A 23,423-nucleotide genomic window follows, 5' to 3' on the forward strand; every position below is an offset into this window, starting at 1 on the left:
TAAAAGTAAAAAAATATGTAAAATATGAAAATAAATAATAAATACTTTCCCAAAGAGGTTTTTTGTTTAAAATTATTTAATGTCTTATGCTATAATGGTGACTGATAATATATTAGTTTATTTATTAGTTTATAAAATTTTAAAACTCTAAAGCAAATACAACTAAACAGTTTTTCTAATACTTTTGTAGTAGTCCAATTAGTTTAAGCTTTCGTGTTTTTGGTAATAAAATCTGCATAATAGACAGTATTAACGTATACTCCATATACGTCGGGTTGGCCGCAGTTTTTTCCCCATATAACCAATCCAGCAAGACCAAGTGGACCGGAAGCTGTGGGACACACTAAAGGAGAACCACCATCTTGCTGTAACATGTAATATGTTTAATGCTGTCGATCAATATAAAATATATTTATTCATAAATGCAACCCTGTAATTGAGTGTTGAGATAAAAATAAACAAAATGTTCCAAAATTAAAAACAGTTTTTTTACATTTTGAAATAAAAAATTGGTTATTTTTTTAAATATTGTTTTATATGTAGTCTTAAAGGTGACGATAATGAACACCAGAGGTGACGACAAACGAAGAAGTAAATATTGAGGAGGAAGAGGTACAGGAAGCATTAAGCAAATTAACAAATAGAAAATCACCAGGAGAGGACAGAATACCGAACGAACTCCTAAAGTACGGAGGACCAGATCTGATTAAAGAATTATTAAGACTAATCGAAAAAATAATAGAACAAAACAGAATTCGTCAAGAATGGAGATCAAGCATCCTAATAGCTCTCTTTAATCTAAAGGAAGACAAATCGGACCCGGAAAATTACAGAGGAATTAATTTATTAAAAACACAACACTAAAATTAACAACCAAAGTGATAACAAATAAACTGAATGAAATTATAACACTAGCAGAAGAACAACAATGTTTTAGGTTGGGAAGATCATGCACCGACGCTATATTTATAATGAGGCAAGTGCAAGAGTAATCATTAGAATACAACAAACTGGCATATCTATGTTTCGTGGACCTTAAGAAGGCATTTGACCGGGTCAAACTAAAAGACGTTATCCATTTATTGTACGTAAGAGAGATACCTCTAGGAATAATCAAAACGATCGAAAACATCCACCAAAGCAACACAAATAAAGTAAAAGTAGAAGAAGAACTTACCGACCGGTAAGAACTAAAACAGGATACCAAATGGGAGAAAAACAATTTAAAATAATCTGCTATGCAGACGCAATACTACTCTCTTAAAGTAAAGATGATTAACAACGTATGCTGCACCAATTTAATATAACCGACAGAAAATTTAACATATTAGTTTCCCCAAAAAAGACAAAATGCATAGTTACAACAGCAAATTTACTAAGATATAAATTGGAGCTGGAAGGTCAGAAAGTAGAACAAGTGATGGAGTTTATATATCTAGCCATTACATTATCTAGCTACAGAAAGCTCGAAACTGAAGTAGAAGATCAAGTAAATAGAGCAAACAGAGCCGCAGGCTACCTAAATGAAACAATATGGAGAAATACAAATATCGGGAAAGAAACGAAAGGCAGAATTAACAAAACAGTCATCAGACCAATAATGACATACGCGGCAGAAACAAGACCTGATACAGAGAGGACAAAAAGGATGTTAGAAACAGCAGAGATGAAAACACTTAGAAAAATTGATGGTAAGACACTATGGGACAGAGCTAGAAGTACAGATATACGACGTAGATGCAAGGTGGAGAACATCAGAAACTGAGTAAGAAATAGACAAGTAGAATGGAGACCATATAAGCCGAATGACAACAAATAAAGTAGCAAAGACGGCAAGAGACGGTTACCCAGTAGGAAGACCACGAAAACGATGGAACGACAACTTACTGGAGGCACATTGAAAAACAGACAGAATCATGTCCATATAAAAAGAAGAAGAAGAAGAAGAAGATATGTAGTCATGTGCTATGGTTTTAACCCCTAGTATTAACATGCAAAATAGTCTTAAAATATAATATTTAATATAACTACTCATATCTAATACAACAATAAATGTTTATTATTTAAACATTTCGTTATCCTCATGTGAACTTCAACTTCAACAATGCGACCAGGTTTTCCAAATGGACTTGTACAGTGAATAAGACAATAGGGTAGAATTTAGAAATTATATTTCTCCGTTAGTTCTTAAGAATTTGTAGAAACCGATTAGCATGTTAATAGTTTTTAGGAAATTTATAATTGTAGGTAAAATTGTTTGTCATTTAAATGGTAGATGGGGATAAGTGTGACGAACTCTGATTGGAGGAGATTGAAAAAAAGTGGGATAGCTATGTAGGAATGAGAGTTTAGCTAGATTTTTGAGGGAGAAAAGATAATCGGTTGTTTTACAAAGGTGCAAGGCGAACAGTCGTTGTTCTCTGGTGGTTCCCAAGTGATACTAAGCATTAGAAGTTAATGTTTGTGAGTTTTCTTGGAGTTAGTGACGGAAGCTGATTCAGAAAAATATTGTAAGTTATACTTTTCTGCTTATATATTCCAAGAGTCACTGTTCAGGCCGGAACGAGAGATTCAGTTTATCGAGAGGAGAAGAGGCTAGCATCTTTTTGAACGATACGTGCATCTGAAGGAGATCATTGAACACGAGAGGCTCGCAATAATTTGTCGTAAGATTGTTGATTACCTAGGGAACTGCTAAGAATAGATAGTGTAGGCTACAAGGAACAAGGATTTGGACAACTCATCATCAGAGAGATATTTTTTAATTTTACCATTCGTCAGTTTTTCTTTATCAACAAAGTTTTTTTAATTGCTTCAGAAAAGATATAAATATTTATCAGGAGATATAGAACAACAATTTTGATTTGAAATTTTAATTTATATAGTATATAACATTAATTTTTGAAGGTTTACGTATGTAGAACAAAATTTTGATAATCATTATATGAGATATTTTTTGTTGAAGATATTTGAGTGTGAATTTTATTTCAATATATAATTTTGTATCATATATGTTTATTATTCCGGTATTCCTTAGACCTTACCTATCATATGTAAAGCATAGATATTGAAGCACGAATACAACCCTGAGATAAGAGAATTAAATAGTGTGATAAAGTTATAATTGCATCATTTAAATAAGTATAATTAATTAATTAATTAGCTAATTAATTGCTTGGCGCACCTCTGACTTTTAATATCACATTATAGGTAAAAGTACGATCATTGTAGACATAAACTTATTAGAATATTGCCTTACAACGTTAGTGTGGGTCGCGGACCTGTGTTTATAAATATTGTTCCTATTTAGTCGTGAAATGTAAAACAACGTAACATAACGAAATAAAGTATCTAGTTAATTGAAATATATTTCGTTATGACTTTTTGTTACAAATGACAGAATGTACAAGAAGGGCACTTTATTCATCCAATACCACATGGCGACCTTGCTAACACAAGGCTGATCCTTCAAATTGGGCAAATCTTCTATTCCAAAGGAAAAATAATAAAAATAGTTATCACAAATTGGAAGTAGAAAAGGAAAAATGGATAGATCCATGAAGGGAAGACGTAAAGACACAGTAATAGTATGAAAGTAAGAATTTAATTTATTTTTATGAAAAATTACTTTCGAATTGTTTTTATTATTGAATATTTTATTATTTTTTGAATATATATGTTATTATCAATGTTTATTATATATTATTATCGAATTTTGTGTCAAATTGTTTTTTTATATGCAATAAGCAAATATCAGACACAGGAAAATAAATTTTAGGAAGAAAGAGTTAGTAATTTAAATTACAAAAAAGTATATTTGAAAGCTGAATTATAAGACAAACTTAAACAATAAAACATAGTCAGAAACCCACTACTTCTGTCACAAAAGGAAAGGTACAAAAACAAGTTATAAAAGCTTAGAAGCTTATAATTTACCCATTCTGGTTTTTGAAGGTTGCCGTAGCTGATTTAGGGACAAGGATATGGATCAAAATACCATTAAGGGTTATGAGAATTATTATAAAAGAAGAAGGAAAAGACAGTTAAAATTTGATTTCACGTATAGTGCGTCTGTGTATCCGCGTATACATATTTCGGCCTAATAGGCATCTTCAGAACGTCTTTCACAGTCGCTCTGAACGTGAAAATTAATCTATTCTGTCTTAGGAAGCAACTCTAGCAACATATCTCCTCAACTAAGCAAAAATCCTTAGCGAATTGGTTTCTAGTTGTCGTACAGCGTAAATCGGAATAAAAATGCAAATTTTAGATTCTCTATGACTCTAATAACATCTTTATCAACGTCTGTTTTGCCTTGCAATTCTTAGAAGGCACAGATTAAAGCAAAAATCTGAATTTGGTTTCGAAAATTAGTTTACGGATTTTATAAAAGAAGAATTAAAGACGCATACACTATCTGTCGTTCTGATCTTTTCAGCTAACCGTATCATGCTAAGGCTTGCGGATATGGATTAAAGCATAACTTAGGATTAAGATATGCGGAAAATAAAATGAAAACCGGTCAACGGTCTCGAGAGCAGAGGATGGCTGGAAAAGTCACAATGGTCAAGACGGCGGAAGAACCGACAGCGTCTGATCCAGAATGGGCGGCTGAAGAAAAGGTCCTCCAAACGGGGGTTGTGGCGTTAGGAATTAGCAACCCAACACACAGAAAAACGTAAGGGTAAGAAGAACGAAAATCGCAAGATGAAAAAGCCAAATACGGAAACACATCCCCGGGTGGAAATCCACACCTCTGATAGAGGGAGCCCCATCGGATACGGGGGCAATGTTGCGAAGAGTTCGGAAGACCCAGTCTTATCAAAGCTCAACCAAAAAAATAAAATGAACAAAGAGAAATATAAGTGATTATATCAATATGATGAGAAAGAATTTATATGTATGGTACCTGCAATATGAATAATATAAGTGACTATTGTAAATTATGATGAAGATATATGAATATGAATTACGTTTAAAAGTACAGTGTAGAAGAAAGTACTAGAGTATAAAAGAAAATGAAAAAATATGTATTTGTGGAGTACCTAAGATAATGACAGACGAGGAATAGCTAGAAGCAAAATTAGGTGAAAGAATATGAAAAAATGTGAAAATATACATTAAAATCGTTATGGATATTAAAAGTAAAAGCAGCACTAACGAAAATTAAGAAAGGTATTATTAAAATAAACATAAAATCTTTGAAATAACGTTAATTATAAATTATAAACTGTAAAAATTTCAGCTAAATTAACTTGTAAATTGTAAACGTCAATTGAGATTTCTAAAAGTAAATAATTAACCTAATCTAATTTAATCTAATTGTAAATTTTAAATATAAAATCAAGTCAGATTTTTCTGAAAAAATAAACATAAAAATAGAATATATTCGTATAAGTGAAATTAAATGTAGTGCTAAACAGACTCCAAAATGACAAACAAAAAACACAGTGAATAGAAGTTATTAGTATTAGTTTTTGTATATACCTATATATATATATATATATATATATATATATATATATATATATATATATATATATATATATATATATAAAAGATATTTTAAATTTTTACATGCAGTTTATTAAATGTACAGTTTCATCAACAATAATGTTATTTTAGTATTCAATTTTATTTATGTGTATAATCTTTTAATTTCTGTAAGTATTGTAAATCTAAGTGTACGTCAGTGTTTTGAAATGTTTGTTTTTTACAGTTACTCCCGATGAAGCCATCAAATAAATGGCGAAATATTGAGCTTTAGAAAAAACAAAGATTTTTTATTTAATATAGACCACATACCCGATATTTCCAACATATTTATAAATTGTTTTTTGGTCGAAATAATCACGTTAAATATATATATATATATATATATATATATATATATATATATATAATATATATATATATATATATATATATATATATATATATATATATCTAATATATATATATATATATATATATATATATATATATATGTATATATAATATATATATATATATATATATATATAGATATATATATATATATATATATATTATATATACATATATATATATATATATATATATATATATATATATATATATATATATATATATATATATATCTAATATATATATATATATATATATATATATATATATATATATATGTATATATAATATATATATATATATATATAGATATATATATATATATATATATATATATATATATATATATATATATATATAATATATACTGTGTGTCGGAGACAAACTACACTATGTCGTTTTAGTGTAATATTGAGAGCTTGGCATAGTGCTACGTATTCTACATTCTCTTTCTAACGGTATAATCCACTATGTCCAAGCTCTAATATAAAAGCATTATTCTGAAAGGTATATTACACTATTTCTTAATTTATATAAAGGTATATATCACCAGGTATATATCACCAAGAGTACTTGGTGTTGTTCTGTTATTAAGGTTGTCACATTTCCTTTACACTATCTGGACATAGTGTAGTCTTCCTCTAGGTATAACATGAAATTCATTGTGCTTAGAAATATGATCGGTGTAAATTGGCAACTCTGGAAGTTTGTCATGCTCTTCGAGATACTCATACAGGTAAAATTTCTCAACGTTGTTGATCCATATCATATTTTATTTAAAAGAATAGTTTTTGTTTGCAGATAGAGATGTTTCGTTATGTAGAAATGTAGAAGATACATCGAATTATCGAGCTGAAAGTAATGAAGGCCATACAGATTACTTTCTTAACGTTTATGATCCATATCATATTTTATTTTATTTACTCCTGCAGGAGCTCCAGTAAATGAGCTGATGGTACCATCATGTAGTCAGCAGTTCCGACGTTCTTCATTTAGCAGCAGTACAGATGAAACTTTCTTTTTGATGAAACATATGATCCTAGTAGTATGGAAGAATCTGATTCAAGTTAAAATTCAAATGCAAACCTGTACCAAAAAACGAATAATCAAGTAGCAGTATTAGATTATGAAAAAGCAGCTGGTAATTTAGATACTAATACAGGTGTTATTGGAAAACAAAATAATACCATTTTGAAGCACTAACGTTTCAACTGCACAGGAATATGCGGATAACAGAATCCAAAAAAGAAAAGTCAAAAACAAAATGGAACCTCAACAAGTGGGAAAAAAGAAAGTCGTACACGTTAATACCTGGAAATGTGATAAACGAAAATTAAGTTACGTAGCTAAAGAAGCATATGTGTCCAAAAAAGGAAAGACTGTTTCTGCAAGAGAAATGAAAGCAGTATTTTCTTGTAGAAAACAATTATTTAAAAAAATGTACACATAGTGATAGGCTAGCTATTTTCAATAACTATTGGAGCTCTACGGCTGATTATTATATCAAACGTCAATTTATTGTTTCTTGTGTGGAAAGTAAACCCACAGCAACAATGAGACGAAACGTCACAAAACCAAAACAAAGTACGCTGATTTATAAGTTTTTCATCAACAATGTAGCCATTAAAGTATAAAAAACTATGTTTTTAAATACGCTGGCAATTTCAACATTGGTTGTTATAACTGCTTAAAAAAAGACAACCTGGGGAAATACTTGAATCAGACAAAAGGGGACAACAAGTTCCTAGTAACAAAACATCCGAAGTTGTTATCCAGAACGTATGAGAGTCATTACTCTAGAGAACAATAAATATCGAGAAAATGTATCAACTTTACATAAAACACTGTGCGAACACCAATATATCTACACATGTGACACATGTGATACTTGTGATATGTACCGCAGCTAATTGAAAGACCCCCTTTTAAGTTCAACCGACCAAGAAAACCTACAGAAAAGGTATGATGCTCACCTTGCCGATGCAAAGCAAAGATTTGATTAAAGAAATGCTGATAAGGATATTGCCAAACATAATAATAAACATAAAGTATTGACTGCAGATCTGCAAAAATGTTAGCTTAGTCCGATGTTGATATGTGGATTAAATTTCTACAAACAGAAATTATGGACATTTGATTTCACTATTCATGAAGCATCAGACGGAAGAGCTCATTGTATGATATGGTACGAATCAAAAGCTGTCCGCGGTGATGACGAGATAGCATCGGCCTTTTTTAAATGGTCAGAATTGGTAATTTCCAATGCTAATGTCAAAGAAATAACTTTGTGGTCAGACAATTGCTACGGGCAAAATAAGAATATTATACTAATAGCCTGTTTATTTTGGATTTTCCATAAATGGCAACAAATTAAGATCATTAATCACAAATTTTTGCTTAAAGGCCATACGCCTATGGAGGCTGATACAATACACGCTCTGATTGAGAGAAAGCGAAAGAAAGCAAATAATATAACTATCCAAACCCCATGGGATTGGCAACAATTTATACGTGGTTGTTCTATTTTAAAATAAACTTTCTATTAAAAAATTCACTGATCTGTATAAAAAATGCACAGGAATTAATGCAAATTTTAAACAGGAACAAATACCGCTGGTGTACAGAAAATTTTAGATTTCTGAATATGTCCACAACCAGGTCCGCCAAGAAAACGTAGGAGAGCTCTATTACAAAACAGCTTTTGACGAAGAAACAATACAAAACAAGAAAGAAGTTTTCTCTTTTTAAATATTTTAGCTTAAAAAGAGAAAATGCTACATTTTCTCAATGTCTTGCCCTAAGTCGAACACAACAAAAAACAATATCTTTAGCAAAATGCAACAATTTAATATCATTATTACAGTTTTATCCAGTGAATCTCATGCCAATTATAAGTCTCTGCATAAAGCCGAGCATGCTTCCGATTTTCCAGAATGTGAAATGAATAATTAATAAATGAACTAATGATTAAAATTTTTTATTTTAAAAGCGGAAACACTTCAAAAGATATTTAATTACCATAACATATTACAATAATATCAGGTGCTATAACATTATGTCATGAACTTAATATGTAAACGATTAGAGATAAACAACACTATGTTTATTAAATAGAAATTCACCCCTTCCTAAAATAAGTTTAAACTGCAATAATACGTACAAAAGTCGGTAATTATTCTATGTGTCTTTTAAATGGCAATTTTGTGTTGATAATTAAAAAAGGGTTAATAATATTATTTTCGAGGTACGGCATACTATAAACCGCCTTTTTCCAAAAGTACATTTTATGACAGTGTAGTTTACCTCCGACATACAGATATATATATATATATATATATATATATATATATATATATATATATATATATATATATATATATATATATATATATATATATATATATATATATATATATATATATATATATATGTATATATTTACCAGTTTACCTAGTTTACCTCAAAATTACCCCAGTTAAAAATAATTAATTTTTTTCAAAAAAATGTCTTGGGTTTTAATGGGTTAAATGATTCCAAGTTTTCCACATAAATAAAAAATGGTCTACAGTTTAAATTATCTATCTATCGGGTTTCTAAATAACAATATTTTTTTTTGTTTTTTGATACTTACTGTACAAGCATCGATCATGTTTACACCACCCGCACATATTTCTCCATTTTGATCCAAGTACGCATCAGTCGAAGGGCGTCCCAGTATTTTCTGAAATGAAGCTCTACAAGTTGCATCACTAACTATGTTAACGTAAGCTTTCTTTTGAGGTACAGTGGGAACACCCGTGGTAGTTGCAAAATCTATTTGTCCCCAACCACTTACACTGCAACTAAAATAAATTCTGGCTTATATTGGTAAAATTGCAAAATTCATGATAAATCAAACAAAGAATAAAAAATTGAAACAAGGTATAAATATCATATCAGATATGGAAACAAAAACAGAGTTATCCATGTTACTGTTACACTCCGAAGGAATAATTTTTGGAAAATAATTTTTTGGCAACAGAATGACTATATTTAAAACATGCTATGATAACAATACTTATGTTTTATCTTTTCTATTTTTTGTAAAAATAAAGTTTTATCTTTAAATTTTTTTGTGAAGAGACCGATTTGTGAAAACCGGAAAGAAGAAAGAACATTTCGAGTGGTGCTTCGTAATATGCATTAAACAGCAGATAAAGATACTTTGAAACATGAGTTAGGAAAAATGGGGCATAAATTAACCAATATAGCTAATATATATTGAATATAGGAGAAAGAAAAATAGTGATTGAAAATAATTTATAAGTTACACACTAGATAAAATTAGATATTAAAAGTATTTGGTTATTTTAATAAGTTATATACTATAGAATATATTTATATGAGGGCATTCTTAAGAAATTAGCATATAAGCGTAAAAAGTTTTTTTTTTAATAATTATAATATTGTAAATATATTTAAGTGAGCCATGTGCATAGGCAACCAAATATACTTTGAAAGTGACGTTTAAGTGATGGGTGAGAATGTAGAAGTGGGGTTATTTATTGGTTTGAGATGTTTAATTTACATATAGTTACGGATTTGAAATAGTGTAGTTTATTAATTTAGGTTGTTTAATTTACATATAAGTTTATATTCTGATCTGAAAAGCCTAAATGTCAATAAAATTCTCGATAGAAAAGTAAAGAATTCTGTAGAACACAGAATTTAACCTTTGTTTACGGCAGAACCCTCGCGGATGGTAATGTCTGTGAAATGGACATAATCGAACATATACTTTTTCGAGAACATTCATATATGTAGGAAATAGCACAATTAGAAGATGATTTCTTGCCAGATGGTTCTGGAACATTGAAAAGGTATAAATACTCGCTGATTTGGATTCCAAATGGCCAGTTAGTCAGTAAGCAGTCAGTATATAGTTAGTCAGAGGGGACACACAATTAGTAGTACAGTTACTATGAAGTCAGTATAAAGTCAGACAGTTAGTTAGTAAGAAGACAGACACAGTTAGTTACAGTTAGTGAAGTCAGTTGTTCAGTAAGTTCAAGATTAATCAGTCAGAATTAGGAAGAAAGTATGAATAGAAATCAAATTATAATAGTTATATGGTGATTGGATATTGGTGTATTAAAAAGAAGAATAAATATAAATGCTATTAAGAAGAAAAATATTTTAAATTGGTGGAAGCTGATAATTGGAAAAAGTAATTTCACAAAAACAAGGATAACCGAAGCTGAGAACGAAGACATTGAGTGGTGATTAATCTTTATTTTGGAGAAACAGTTTCTGGAAACAGTTTTATTTAGGCATTCAGTGACAGAAAGGTACAAAATTTTGTTAATATAACTTAGTTAGTGTCATAACAATTTCAATTTTAAAGATAGTTTGTTTAAAATTTACATTGTCTATATAATTTAATTAGTTTCATAAGAATTTCAATTTAAAGATAGTTTATTTAAAAATTACATTGGCTATGTTAAATATATATGTGTGTTTCATAATAGATATAATAAAGATTATTTCAAAAAGTGCTTACATATATATATATATATATATATATATATATATATATATATATATATATATATATATATATATATATATATATATATATATATATTATTAAAAAAACACTCATTGCTCATTAAAACATCATTCACAAACAATACATCATTACAATATATATATATATATATATATATATATATATATATATATATACATATATATATATATATATATGTATATATATATATATATATATATATATATATATATATATATATATATATATATATATATATATATATATATAAGAACGGATCCAAAATAACTCCTGCACTTTTTTATGTACAACAAAAACTAAATCAAATAATAAAGACTGGTTCATATCCGGCTCGAAGGACCATAAAGGGAAACGATGGGGTTATTTTCACCGTGACCATAGCGCACCAAACCCTCGTGGTGATCTGTCGAGTTTTTGTTACAGGATTTGTTAGGTAGCTGATTCGTTAATTAGGCCTCTTGTGAGGGTGAAAATTATATACAACACTTTAAATTAGCGGTTTATTTGCTTCCACGATCTTTTACGGTAACGCTTTAGAACTTAAACACTTATTGTATAACACTAAACTACTATACTAAAACTAACTTATTTGCCCTTGTTGTGTGGCACGGGTGAGAGAGAGGAGGAGAGAGAAACTTCTTTAGCGACTTATATGATTGAAATACTTAATGAGAGTGAGTTTATATTACTAGAGAGGGCAAAGGGACGAGAGGTGTGCGGGCAGAAGAGGTGTCAAATACGCTGACTCTCGTCTGGTCTTCTTTTACTAATAGATTTGATATTCACACTACAGAGGCGGCGTTAGGTTAAATTTGAGTAGTGAAAAATTAGTTGGTTTTCCAACAAAAGACATATATGAAGTACTCCAAAGATATGATTGTATCCTTTGAACCATTACATCCCAAGTGTCAGGTACCCCAATGTACCAGTTGTCAACGCTACGGCCACACAAAAAAATTCTACCATCTGCCTGCAAGATGCAAGTAATCACCGTACTTTAAATTGTCCAAGCAAGGAACGCACCAATAGTGTACAGTGTGTACTTTGTATGGAAAACCATCCGGCTAACTATAAGGGCTGCAGCGTATACAAGCAAATACAGACAGAAAAATTTCCCCAACTTATGAAGTTGGGGTTGAAACTAGAGACCCATAGAACAGGCACCAGGAAACTAACAATCAAAGAGTGATCCCTGGTGTTTCTTATGTCCAAAAAACTCCAGGAAATAGTCAACAGATTGAAATCACAAACCAACAAAGTAATGTCGGCTCAAACCATTTAACTACAAATTAAATTTATTTAAATTAAGTACCTATAGTACTTTACGCAAAATTACAAAAATACGGGATCTAAACAGCCTAAAGGTGACATGTTCGGTCCAGGATATACGAAGAATGCGTCGGTACACCCACATTTCGAATGCTTCTAGTTTTCTCGTGAGCGTCTCCGTCAGCGTCCAGGCCTCCACACCATACAGTAAGATCGGAAAAATGTAGCATTTAACTAGACGTAGTTTTAAGGGAAGAGACAAATCCCTGCTTATGAGGAGCTTTTTCATATTGCTAAATGCTGCTCTAGCTCGTTCTATTCTCGCCTTAATTTCTGTGGCCTGTTCCCATTTTGCATTTACGTTGGTGCCAAGGTACACATAAGATTCTACATGGTCAATTAGTATGTTACTTATCCGTAACTGTCGAGCAGGCTGTTGCTTCCTGCTTATCAGCATCCACTTTGTCTTCTTGAAGTTGAGGCTCAGGCCGTATTCCTCACTAACTGAATAAACTCTTTCCATTACCTGCTGTAATTCGTCTATGGTACTGGCAAGTACTAGGAAATATAAGAACGACAAAGTTATAAAAACTGAAACAGAAAACTAAAGCATAACGGAATTGAGGGGGAAAATCAAAAATAGCAAAAAGGAAATTTTTCAATTTCAAAACAAAAGTTTTTTTTTTAGATAGACCGAACATATTAAATATTGTGAAAGGTTTCTAATGGAGATCCAGGTACAACCATAAACTCTACCAACTGTTCAAAGAGACACCTATCTCAGAATTCATTAAACTTTAGAGACTTTGATGAGCTAGTCATGTAGTGAAAATGGAGACCGAAAAATTATCGAAAAGAGCCCTAGATAGTAAAATAAGGGGCGCAAGACTAAAAGGAAGATCACGAGAAGGTGGAAGGATGAAGTGGCAGCGGACACGCAAGGTAAACGCAATATTTGCTAGACCCTGGAGAAGATTGGCGTGGAATCAGCACTGTTAAAGACATAGTCTGGAGGAGGCGAAGGCTCGATGACTATGGCGCCATTAGAGAGAGGAAAAGGGAGATAGAGATAGGGAGGGAGAGATAAGAAAGAGAGAGAGAAAGGTTTCTTTGAAACATTATATCAAAGTCAAGTTATTCCAGAGTAGAACAGCAAATGCGAAAGGTACAGAATGTAAGATCGGACGATATACCAAATCAATCACGGTGGCTTTAAAAATATGAACAATTATAGACCTCCGAGGAAAGATGATGTAATCATCGAGGCAATTAAACTAGGAATTCTACTTGTGATCTCAGGAATACAAAATTCATAAAAATGAAGAAACATTAGAATTCAAATACTATAGGTTCATTAGATTACTCAAATAACTATATAAATAGTTTGGAAGTAAAACTCGACTTTTACCAGTTAGAAGGACAAGAAGGGTTGCTATCACGGGACAAATAAGGTTCTGCAGTACTTTAAAAAGTGTAGTTCTTATTTTTGTTGGCTTCTACAAAACATTTGACATAGTGGAAAGAGTCGCTATCTTAGAAGCACAATTAAAAAGCCAAATAGACCACAGATATACCAATATTATTCGAAATATATAGTAAAATGCACCAACAACTATAGATCTTGATTGCATAATGATTGAGATTACATAATGACTGACTTCGCCGTAGTAGTGAAGTGAATATTGATCAGTGTAGTAGTGTCTGGGGGCTCGGGGACTGAGACTTCGGAAGCCCTAAAGAAGACATCAGAAAGGATGTCGAAAGCTCGGCGCAATGGAAATCAACACGGTTCAACCCGGAAGGCTGCTAAGTTTAATATTAATTTTTATAATAGTATTAATCTTAGCTCTACGTTTAATATACTTCTACTCCAAAGATTAACCAATCCGAGAACTTCAGTCAAATCCAATAGTCTAGTCATTCTTTCCACCGTTAAAGGCACTGTCACCGTCATCCTAAACACTTCTTCTTACAGTAATAAACTCTCAAATCTTATTAATACTTCAGACTTCAGACCAATTCCTAATAATCCAACAACCTATTTGGAGAAAATAACAAAAGCCATTATCAAGCCCGATATTCCTCTACCTCCCATTGTCAGTGTAACTACCTCACACAACCATTGGCCAAATACTTGGCCAAAACTTTACAACTTCGCGCCGAAAATGCAGTTTCGATATCTATATTTTGGTTTTATTAAAATTCTTTCTGTTTCGTTATGTATTTAATTGTTTTCAAAATAAGAGTCTGTACTCGTAAGCACGTAAGAAGTTATAGGTACATCTATTATTATGACTTCAAAGAAATAAATATATTTTACAGTTTTATTTTTATTTAAATATTAAACTCATTTTAATACTTAAACTGTAACCTCTGAGCAGTTGCCTTTCACTTGATGAATCGTAGAAAATTGTGACAGCCTGTATATTTCAGAATAATTTTAAAATGTAGCCTTTATCAACCTACATACTATACATTTATAATTTTTTTTGAAAAAATCTTTTACCGTTTCGCTGTAATCTTCTTTCTTGTTAGTGGTGACTCACCCTGTATATATATATATATATATATATATATATATATATATATATATATATATATATATTAAATGCAAGCTCAGAAGTGGCAACCGCTAACAGAAAACGAAAATCCAAAATACGTGTAGAATCACAAAACATGCTAAAAGAAAGAAAAGATCTTCTATGACAAAACAGAAGAGACACTGCAGAATTTAAGAAACTTAATCGAGTAATAAGAAAACAGATAAGAGAGGACATTAGAGAATATCAAGAAGACCGTATAGAACAAGTCATAGAGAAAAACGAAGCAGAACTGCAAAAGGCAGATAACAAATATTAACTCAGAAGTGATGCACGAAATAAGCCACGAAGAAATAGAAAGAGCAGTAAAAGAAATAAAAAGGAATAAAGCTCCTGGAAGCGATAGACTCCTAGCAGAAATTCTGAAGGAAGGCGGAGAGGAAGCCATCAAGTAACTAAAAATATTATTTAATAAATGTCTATTCGGCAACATACCCGAACAATGGAATACTGCTAAAACAATACTAATACACAAAAAGGGAGACACCACACCTAAAAAATTATAGACCAGTTTCACTTCTTTCACAACTTTACAAAACTTTTACAAAGATTATTAAAAACAGGTTCACAATTAAATTTGAAGGATATTAACCAGTAGAACAAGCCGGATTTAGAAAAGGGTACAGCACCTGTGACCATATTATATACTTTGAAAATCCTAATAGAAAACACTAACGAATACAATCTCCCATTATATCTGTCTTTTATATATTATGAAAAAGCTTTTGATAGCGTATAACTGTGACAATAGAAGAAGCATTAGTCAACAACCGGATCGACTCCTGGTACAGAATATTAATACATAATATTTACGAACAAGCTGAAATGATAGTGACGTTGGGTAATGGAATCGAAACAAGACCAGTAAAAATCAACCGATACGTAAGACAAGGAGACACAATATCTCCAAAATTATTTACAGCTGCCCTAGAAGATATATTTAAGTCAATAGACTGGAAAAATAAGGGAATACCTATTAACGGAAGATACTTTAACCATCTTAGATACGCAGATAATAAAGTACTAATAGCCGATACTTGGAATGCACTGAATACGATTATCGAGGAGCTACATACAGAAGCCCTAAAAAAAGGACTGAAATTGAATTTCAGCAAAACTGAACTAATGTCAAACAAAGATGACAAACCTATAATAAACATCCAAGGGATAAAGATAGAACACGTAGATAAATATACATATCTGGGTCAAAATGTCAAAGTAAGCAAAGAAAATTAGACTACCGAAATAAGCAGATGTGTAAAAATGGAATGGGTAGCATTCGGAAGACTCTCATAAGTACTTAAAAATAAAATATACCTCAAAGACTGCGAACCAAAGTGTTTAATTCCTGTATCCTACCTGTACTTACATATGGAGATCAAACCTGGACATTCACTAAAATAAACATGGAGAAGATCAGAAGAACTCAGAAAGCTATGGTACGACAGATGCTGGGTATCTCACTCAAAGACCATAAAACCAATTATGTTATTCGTAATAGAACAAAAGTAAAAAATGCTGTCGAACAGGCAGCTCAACTGAAATGGAAATGGGCTGGACATAACTCTGGACATGGCTCTTAAGGATGGCCGACGGAATAAAGAAATCGAGAAATGTCGGCCATATGAAGCCAAAAGACCACGAGGAAGACCGCAAATGCGCTGGAGCGACGATATTAAAAGAACTGCAGGAACAATGTCTTACAAACAACAGAGATAAATGGCGAGAATTAGGAGAGGCCTCTATTCAGCAATCCGAATAGAGAGAAGGGCTTATATATATATACATATATATATATATATATATATATATATATATATATATATATATATATATATATTTATATATACGAGCCTTGACTCGAGATTTTTGTCTCACAGTCAATGTCCATGACTCGCTATTATACATGATTGTAGGTCTAACTACTGATTTAACGACTGCTGTTTTTACCTTCTCCTGTATTTCTATTTTCCCCAAAAATGTTGTTTTCATAGTGTTAAATAAGCTTCCTGTTCGTCCCATTCTCTTATTTATTTCCATGTCTTGTTTACCGTTTGATTCAATTATTACTCCCAGGTATTTAAAATGTTCCACTTGTTCTAATTGTTTTCCGTTTAATTGTATTGCGTGTGTCTTTCTCTTATTTGAAATTATCATTGTTTTTGTTTTCTCTGTATTTATTTTCATATTTATGTTTAACAGTTCTTCTTCTAGGATTTCAAGGTTGTTCTGTAGGTCTTCTCTGTTTTCTGCTATCAAAACCATGTCGTCTGCAAATAGAAGCTCTGATAGTTGAGTCTGTTTCATTTGCCAGTATCCTAATGTTAGTTTTCTCATTCTTCTCTTGGCTTTCTTTATTGCTTCATCCAGTACCACTGAGAACAGTAGTGGGCTCAACACGCATCCCTGTTTGACGCCTTGACTTGTAGTAAATTCTTCGGATTCCTCGTTGTTGGTTCTCACCGTATTTGTATTATTATTGTACATATCCTTTATTACATCAATTGTTATCCTGTCAACTCCTCTTTCCTTTATTGTCCTCCATACGTCCTTTCTTTGTATTCTGTCAAACGCCTTTTCCAGATCAATAAAGCATATATGTATTTCTCTATTTTTATTTATTACTTTCCCACTTACTTGTCTTATTGTGAATATGTGGTCTTGCGTGCTTCTGTCCTTCCTGAATCAACATTGTGTATCTTCCATAGTTGGATCTATTTGGGTTTTTATTCTTGTTTCTATTATTCTTGCGAATACCTTCCCAGGAATACTTGATATAGTAATACCTCGGTAATTATTACAGTTTCTCTTGTCGCCCTTTTTGTGTATTGGTAGTATAATGTCTTTCTTCCAGTCCTGTGGTATTTTTGCTCTCTTTATGATATCATTCATTAGTTATGCTGTCCACTCCTTCTATTCCCATGAATTTTATCATTTCCGGGGTGATATGATCCTTGCCTGGTGCTTTGCCTAATTTAACTCTTTCAATTGCTTTTTCTAGTTCCTCTGTTGTTATGGGTTCTACTTTTTGTTCTTCGTTATTTCTTGTATCTCCACTATGTTGTCTACGTCTGTATGAGTTAGCTCTTTGAAATGTTCTCTCCATCTTTATATTATTTGGTTTTCTTCTGTTATTACCTTTCCATTCTTGTCTTTTATATTCGGCATCATGTAGTCTTTCTTTTGTCTGAGCTGTTTTAATGCGCCATAGAAGAGTTTTTGATTTTCTCTATAATTATTTGTCATTTTTAGTCCAAACTTTTCCCATGCCTTTCTTTTTCTGCTTTCACAGCTATTTTAACCTCTTTTTTTTTTCTTTATATACCTCATAATCTTCAGGGCGCTTTGTACTTAGATATCTCTTCCATTTTTCTTTTTGTTCTTTACTTTCCTTCGTATTTCGTATGTCCACCATTCAGTTCTCCTCATGCTATTATTTGTTATTTTTGTCTTCCCGCAAGTTTTCTCAGCAGCTATGATTAAGTTGGTCTTAAAATTTTCCCACCTTTCTTCTATACTTGTAGTTTTTGCCCTACCTTTCAAAATATTGTCTAATTTTTTTGGAATATCTTCTTATATCTTTCTTCTTTTAATTTGTAGCTTTTTACTTTTTCATTTACTACCTTTCTCTTCTTTTCTTTATTTTCTTTTGCTGTTCTCATTCTCATTATTACTAGATGATGATTACTGCCAATCTCTGAGCCTCTTTTAACTTTCGTGTCTTGTACTCTTTTTCATTTGTTGCTACTTACGAAAAAGTAATCTATGATTGATTTTTCATTTCTGCTTTCTTGTACTCTCGTGTATTTGTGTACTTGTTTATGTTTAAATTTTGTATTTGTTATAACCAGTTGATTCTCTATACATATTTCTATTATTCTTTCAGCATTTTTATTTAGTATTTCTTCTGCTTCTTTTCCCATGGATTCCTCAATTCAATTGTTATTAGTTCCGACTCTACCGTTTAGATCTCCCATTACAATTATATTTTCTTCCCCATTGTCCTCTTTGAAAAATTTATCCTTCTCTTCCTTTTTTGCATCTTCATTTACTCTGTAGGCTGTTATTATTGTCCATATTTCCTCGTCTATCAGTTTCATTTTCAGCGATAATATTCTCTGTTTAACATATGTTTCTTCTATAACGTACTGTAGTCTATTCGGTGCAATTATTATCGCTACGCCTTCTTTTGCTCTCTCCTTTGCATCAGCTCCTACCCAAAATAACCAATATCCTTTACGTATCTTCTTAAAACCTCTTCCTTTCACTTTCGTTTCCGTTATTCCTAATATTTCTATTTTTTATCTGATCATTTCTTCTACAAGTTCTACCTCTTTTCCATTGATGCTTCTTACGTTCCATGTTCCCATCTTTATCTCTCCTTTTTTCTGCGGTATATCTTTAATCTTCTTCCTATTTTCATCCTTATTTACTTTTGCATCGTGCTTTTTCCTATCGGTATTCCTATTCGTCGCCCAGGTCGTCATTGTCAGATCCTTTTCGTTGCTTTGGTCGTTATCAATATTCCTCTTGGATGTTTTTCCACTTTCTTTTTTATTTTGTTCCATCTCCATTCTTCTTGGTTTACTAACACCTTGTTGTAACTAATGTTGACGTCTTTGCCTTTCTCTTTTTCGTTTTTTGCAAAATTTCTGTCCATTCTTACGATATTTTCATTGGACTTTCTTGTTATTTCGCTGTTTATCTCATTCCTTGTCCTACACCGCGAAAAGAGTCGTCGACCAGTCAACCCGTCGAATCTCCGACCCTTATCGGTGTTTATATGTGGGTCACTTCTACCGAGTTACTTTTTGTTGTAAGTCCCGTTTTCCGAGTTTTCTTACAGCCGAAAATTAAAACGATATTTATTTAATCACCAACGCCACTTTGCCGTCGATTTTAGTGTGTGGTCAGCTTTATTGTAGCGAACCGTAATTACTGTTTGGCACAAAAACGTTACTTACAATATAAAAAGTTAATATGTTAAAGTTGATAATACTAAAAAACTTTTACTTTAACTTTAAACAATAATTTAAGAATTTTAAATTTTTCTCTTAATTATATGAATTAAATTATATTTCTGAACCGCCTTCGTCTCCAACTCTTCTTTGCATCTATAGGTATAGCGTCTGCCAGATTTTTAATTTAAATATAAAGTGTACATACCCAAATTCACAATTTTTCCTAGAGAGCCCTTTTAAACCTACTTGCTTGTAACAGTATACTTTAATAAGCTAAGGTGATAGAAATTCTATCACCTCAACAAAAACATATCCAGGCGCAGATGTCTTCTCAGTGTATATTGGTTGCAAATATCAACATACGACTCCAAATAATTCATAAGAAAATGAGACCCAAGAGAGACTACTAAAAGAAAATGATGTCCAGAATAAAAGTAAAAACAGATATTAATAAGAATTTTGCGAAAATAGTTGTAGACACTACTAGAGAAATAGAAGAACAGTGGAACGAAATGAAGACAGCTATTACCACAGCTATTAAAGAGGTATAGAATACCCAAAAACAATGCAATACAGGCATAGTTGTAGGCATTGAAGGCCAGATATTGACTACCATTGAAGATAAATTACAAAGATGGAAAGAATATATGCATGAATTATTCGAAGATGCAGCATGAAGTCCGATTGAAATAAACAATCCCTTATATATATGCACCTGGATATGTTTTTGTTGAGATGATGGAATTTCTAAACCTTTTGTTGATGATTACGAAAATATTGAGGAAGCAGTTCATCACTTTACATCAATCATTCAACAGGCAGCTTGGAGAACAACTCCAAATCTAAATCAGAGTAATAACTGTGAACCATATCCACATCATATAAAAATCTTAATCAACGAAAAGAGAAAACTAAGAAAACGGTGGCAAACTTCTAGATCTCCTGAGAACAAAACTGAACTGAATAGGGCTACTCGTTTGCTTAAACGAGAATTACACAAATACAAAGATCAATGCATCAATAAATTTCTTGAAAGTCTCACTGCGACGGATGACACAAATCACTCTTTTTGGAAACTCTCTAAGAAACTTAAACATAAGATTAAGCATGATGGTCCCATTAGAAATAAAGATGGTGATTGGGCCAAGGCCGATGAAGATAAAGCACAAGCATTCGCTAATTATCTCAGCCAAGTTTTTCAACCTCACTCCAGAACTATCTCTAAGGAAGAAGAAGAATTTATTCACAAGAACTTAGATGCACCCTACCAGATGTCACCTCCTATAGAAAATATCAAAATTAATGAAATTAAAGAGATAGTTAAACATCTCAATACTAAAAAAACTCCAGGGTATGATTTAATATCGGGAAAAATATGCAGAAATTTACCCGAAGAAGGATTTCGTACATATTTGTGGTTATGTACATATTTAACGCTATACTAAAGTTAGGCTATGTTCCATTTCAATGGAAAACAAATTTCACAAATTATTTTAATACCGAAACCAAATAAAGATCCACACGAACTATCATCCTATCGTCCAATCAGTTTGCTTCCCATTATCTCTAAGATATTTGAGAGGATACTCCTTCAAAGAATGAATTCGATAATCGACAGACAAAAGTTAATACCTGATTATCAGTTTGGATTCAGGCAACAACATGGAACAATTGAGCAGGTACATAGAGTTGCCAAAGTAGCAAGAGATGCACTTGAAAAGAAAGAATACTGCACTGCAGCCTTTTTGGATGTCTCACAAGCATTTGATAAAGTATGGCATGAGGGGCTGCTATCTAAAATAAAAACTCACTTTCCTCATTCTCTGTATGTACTTCTGAGATCCTATCTTACCAATCGATATTTTCAGGTAAGATACAATGAAGCAGTATCAAACATATCTCCAATTCTATCGGGAGTACCGCAGGGGAGTATATTGGGACCAACTTTATACTTACTCTATACGGCAGATATTTCCACAAGAGTAAACAGCACAATTGCTACCTATGCAGATGATACTGTGATAATGGCTTCTAGCTCGGTTCCTGTTATAGCCTGTCAAAATTCACAAATTCATTTAAATGAACTAGAGAAATGGTTAAAACTGTGGCGAGTTAAAGTAAATAGCAGCAAATCAGCACATATAACATTAACTTTACGAAAAGAGAGTGTACCATTTGTGCGCATAAACAATACCATAATACCCAAAAAAAGTAATGTTAAATACTTCGGAGTACATTTTGACAGCCGACACTAAATTGGGGAAAGCCCATCTGGACAAAGCGACTGTAGACTTTTTCCTTAATATACGACCAAACTGCGTAGTTCAAAGGGTTAAAATCGCATGACCTATGCTACAGAGGTAAATTCACGCCAAGAATTGGAAGAAAGAATTCAACGTCAATTTAATGACATCATAGCTGATCCCCTACCGTTTAGAAGGTTAATGGAATCTTTAGAAAAAAGAATAGACTTGTGTATTCGCGAAAACGGAGGGCATTTTGAACACTTACTGTAATTGAATTTTATTTTATTTTCTTAGTCATTAATTTAATTTTCTTCTTGTGAGTTTTGTTTAATTACTAACTATTTTATACCAGCATCAATTATAACTTCATAATTTTCAAATTAAAATATTCCGAAAACGGTACACAGTATCGAGTTTTACTAAGAGTACTTTTTTCGTGTAAAACTGAATGATGTTTAAGTTTACTTGAAATTTTGATTAATAATTATACTCTTAAAAAAGTTATATTGACTAATACTTAGTACGATCCGTGTAACTAGCGCCCTCTATGAGAATCAGATATAAAAACAAATTCATGGGATGTATCAGCTTCCAAAACATATTCGTATAAAATTTCATTACAATGTTGCCAGTAGTTTTGGCAAAATCGTAAAAAATGCGTTTGTGAAATGTGAATTTTTTTTTCTTCAACGCCCTGTATCTTGAAAACAGATGGCGTTACAAAAATTTTTTACTAAGCAAACCCCAATTATTTTTCATTTTTTTACCTATCCTAGGGACGGAGTTACCTTTTTTTGAAACACCCTGTATATCTAAGAAATAAATTGCCATTAGCCGATTTACATATTTTAGGTAGATCTAATGGATATGTAATCAGAGCCTGACGGCGAAT

General features: G+C 31.7%; 1 protein-coding gene across 2 annotated transcripts in view; it reads right to left on the minus strand.

Annotated features, from left to right (window-relative positions):
• LOC140448420 (inactive CLIP domain-containing serine protease A3-like) overlaps positions 1-23,423 on the minus strand; it is an 86,919-nt gene continuing 63,496 nt past the window's right edge. For both annotated transcript variants that reach the window (XM_072541504.1, XM_072541503.1), the window contains 2 exons: positions 9,518-9,728; positions 1-365 (listed from right to left, as the gene is read on the minus strand). In XM_072541504.1, the coding sequence (XP_072397605.1) occupies positions 204-365; positions 9,518-9,728 (373 nt within the window). In that variant the 3' untranslated portion in view covers positions 1-203. The remainder of the gene's footprint in view (positions 366-9,517; positions 9,729-23,423) is intronic.

Source organism: Diabrotica undecimpunctata, chromosome 8 (genome assembly GCF_040954645.1).
Source record: "Diabrotica undecimpunctata isolate CICGRU chromosome 8, icDiaUnde3, whole genome shotgun sequence".
NCBI lineage: Eukaryota > Metazoa > Arthropoda > Insecta > Coleoptera > Chrysomelidae > Diabrotica > Diabrotica undecimpunctata.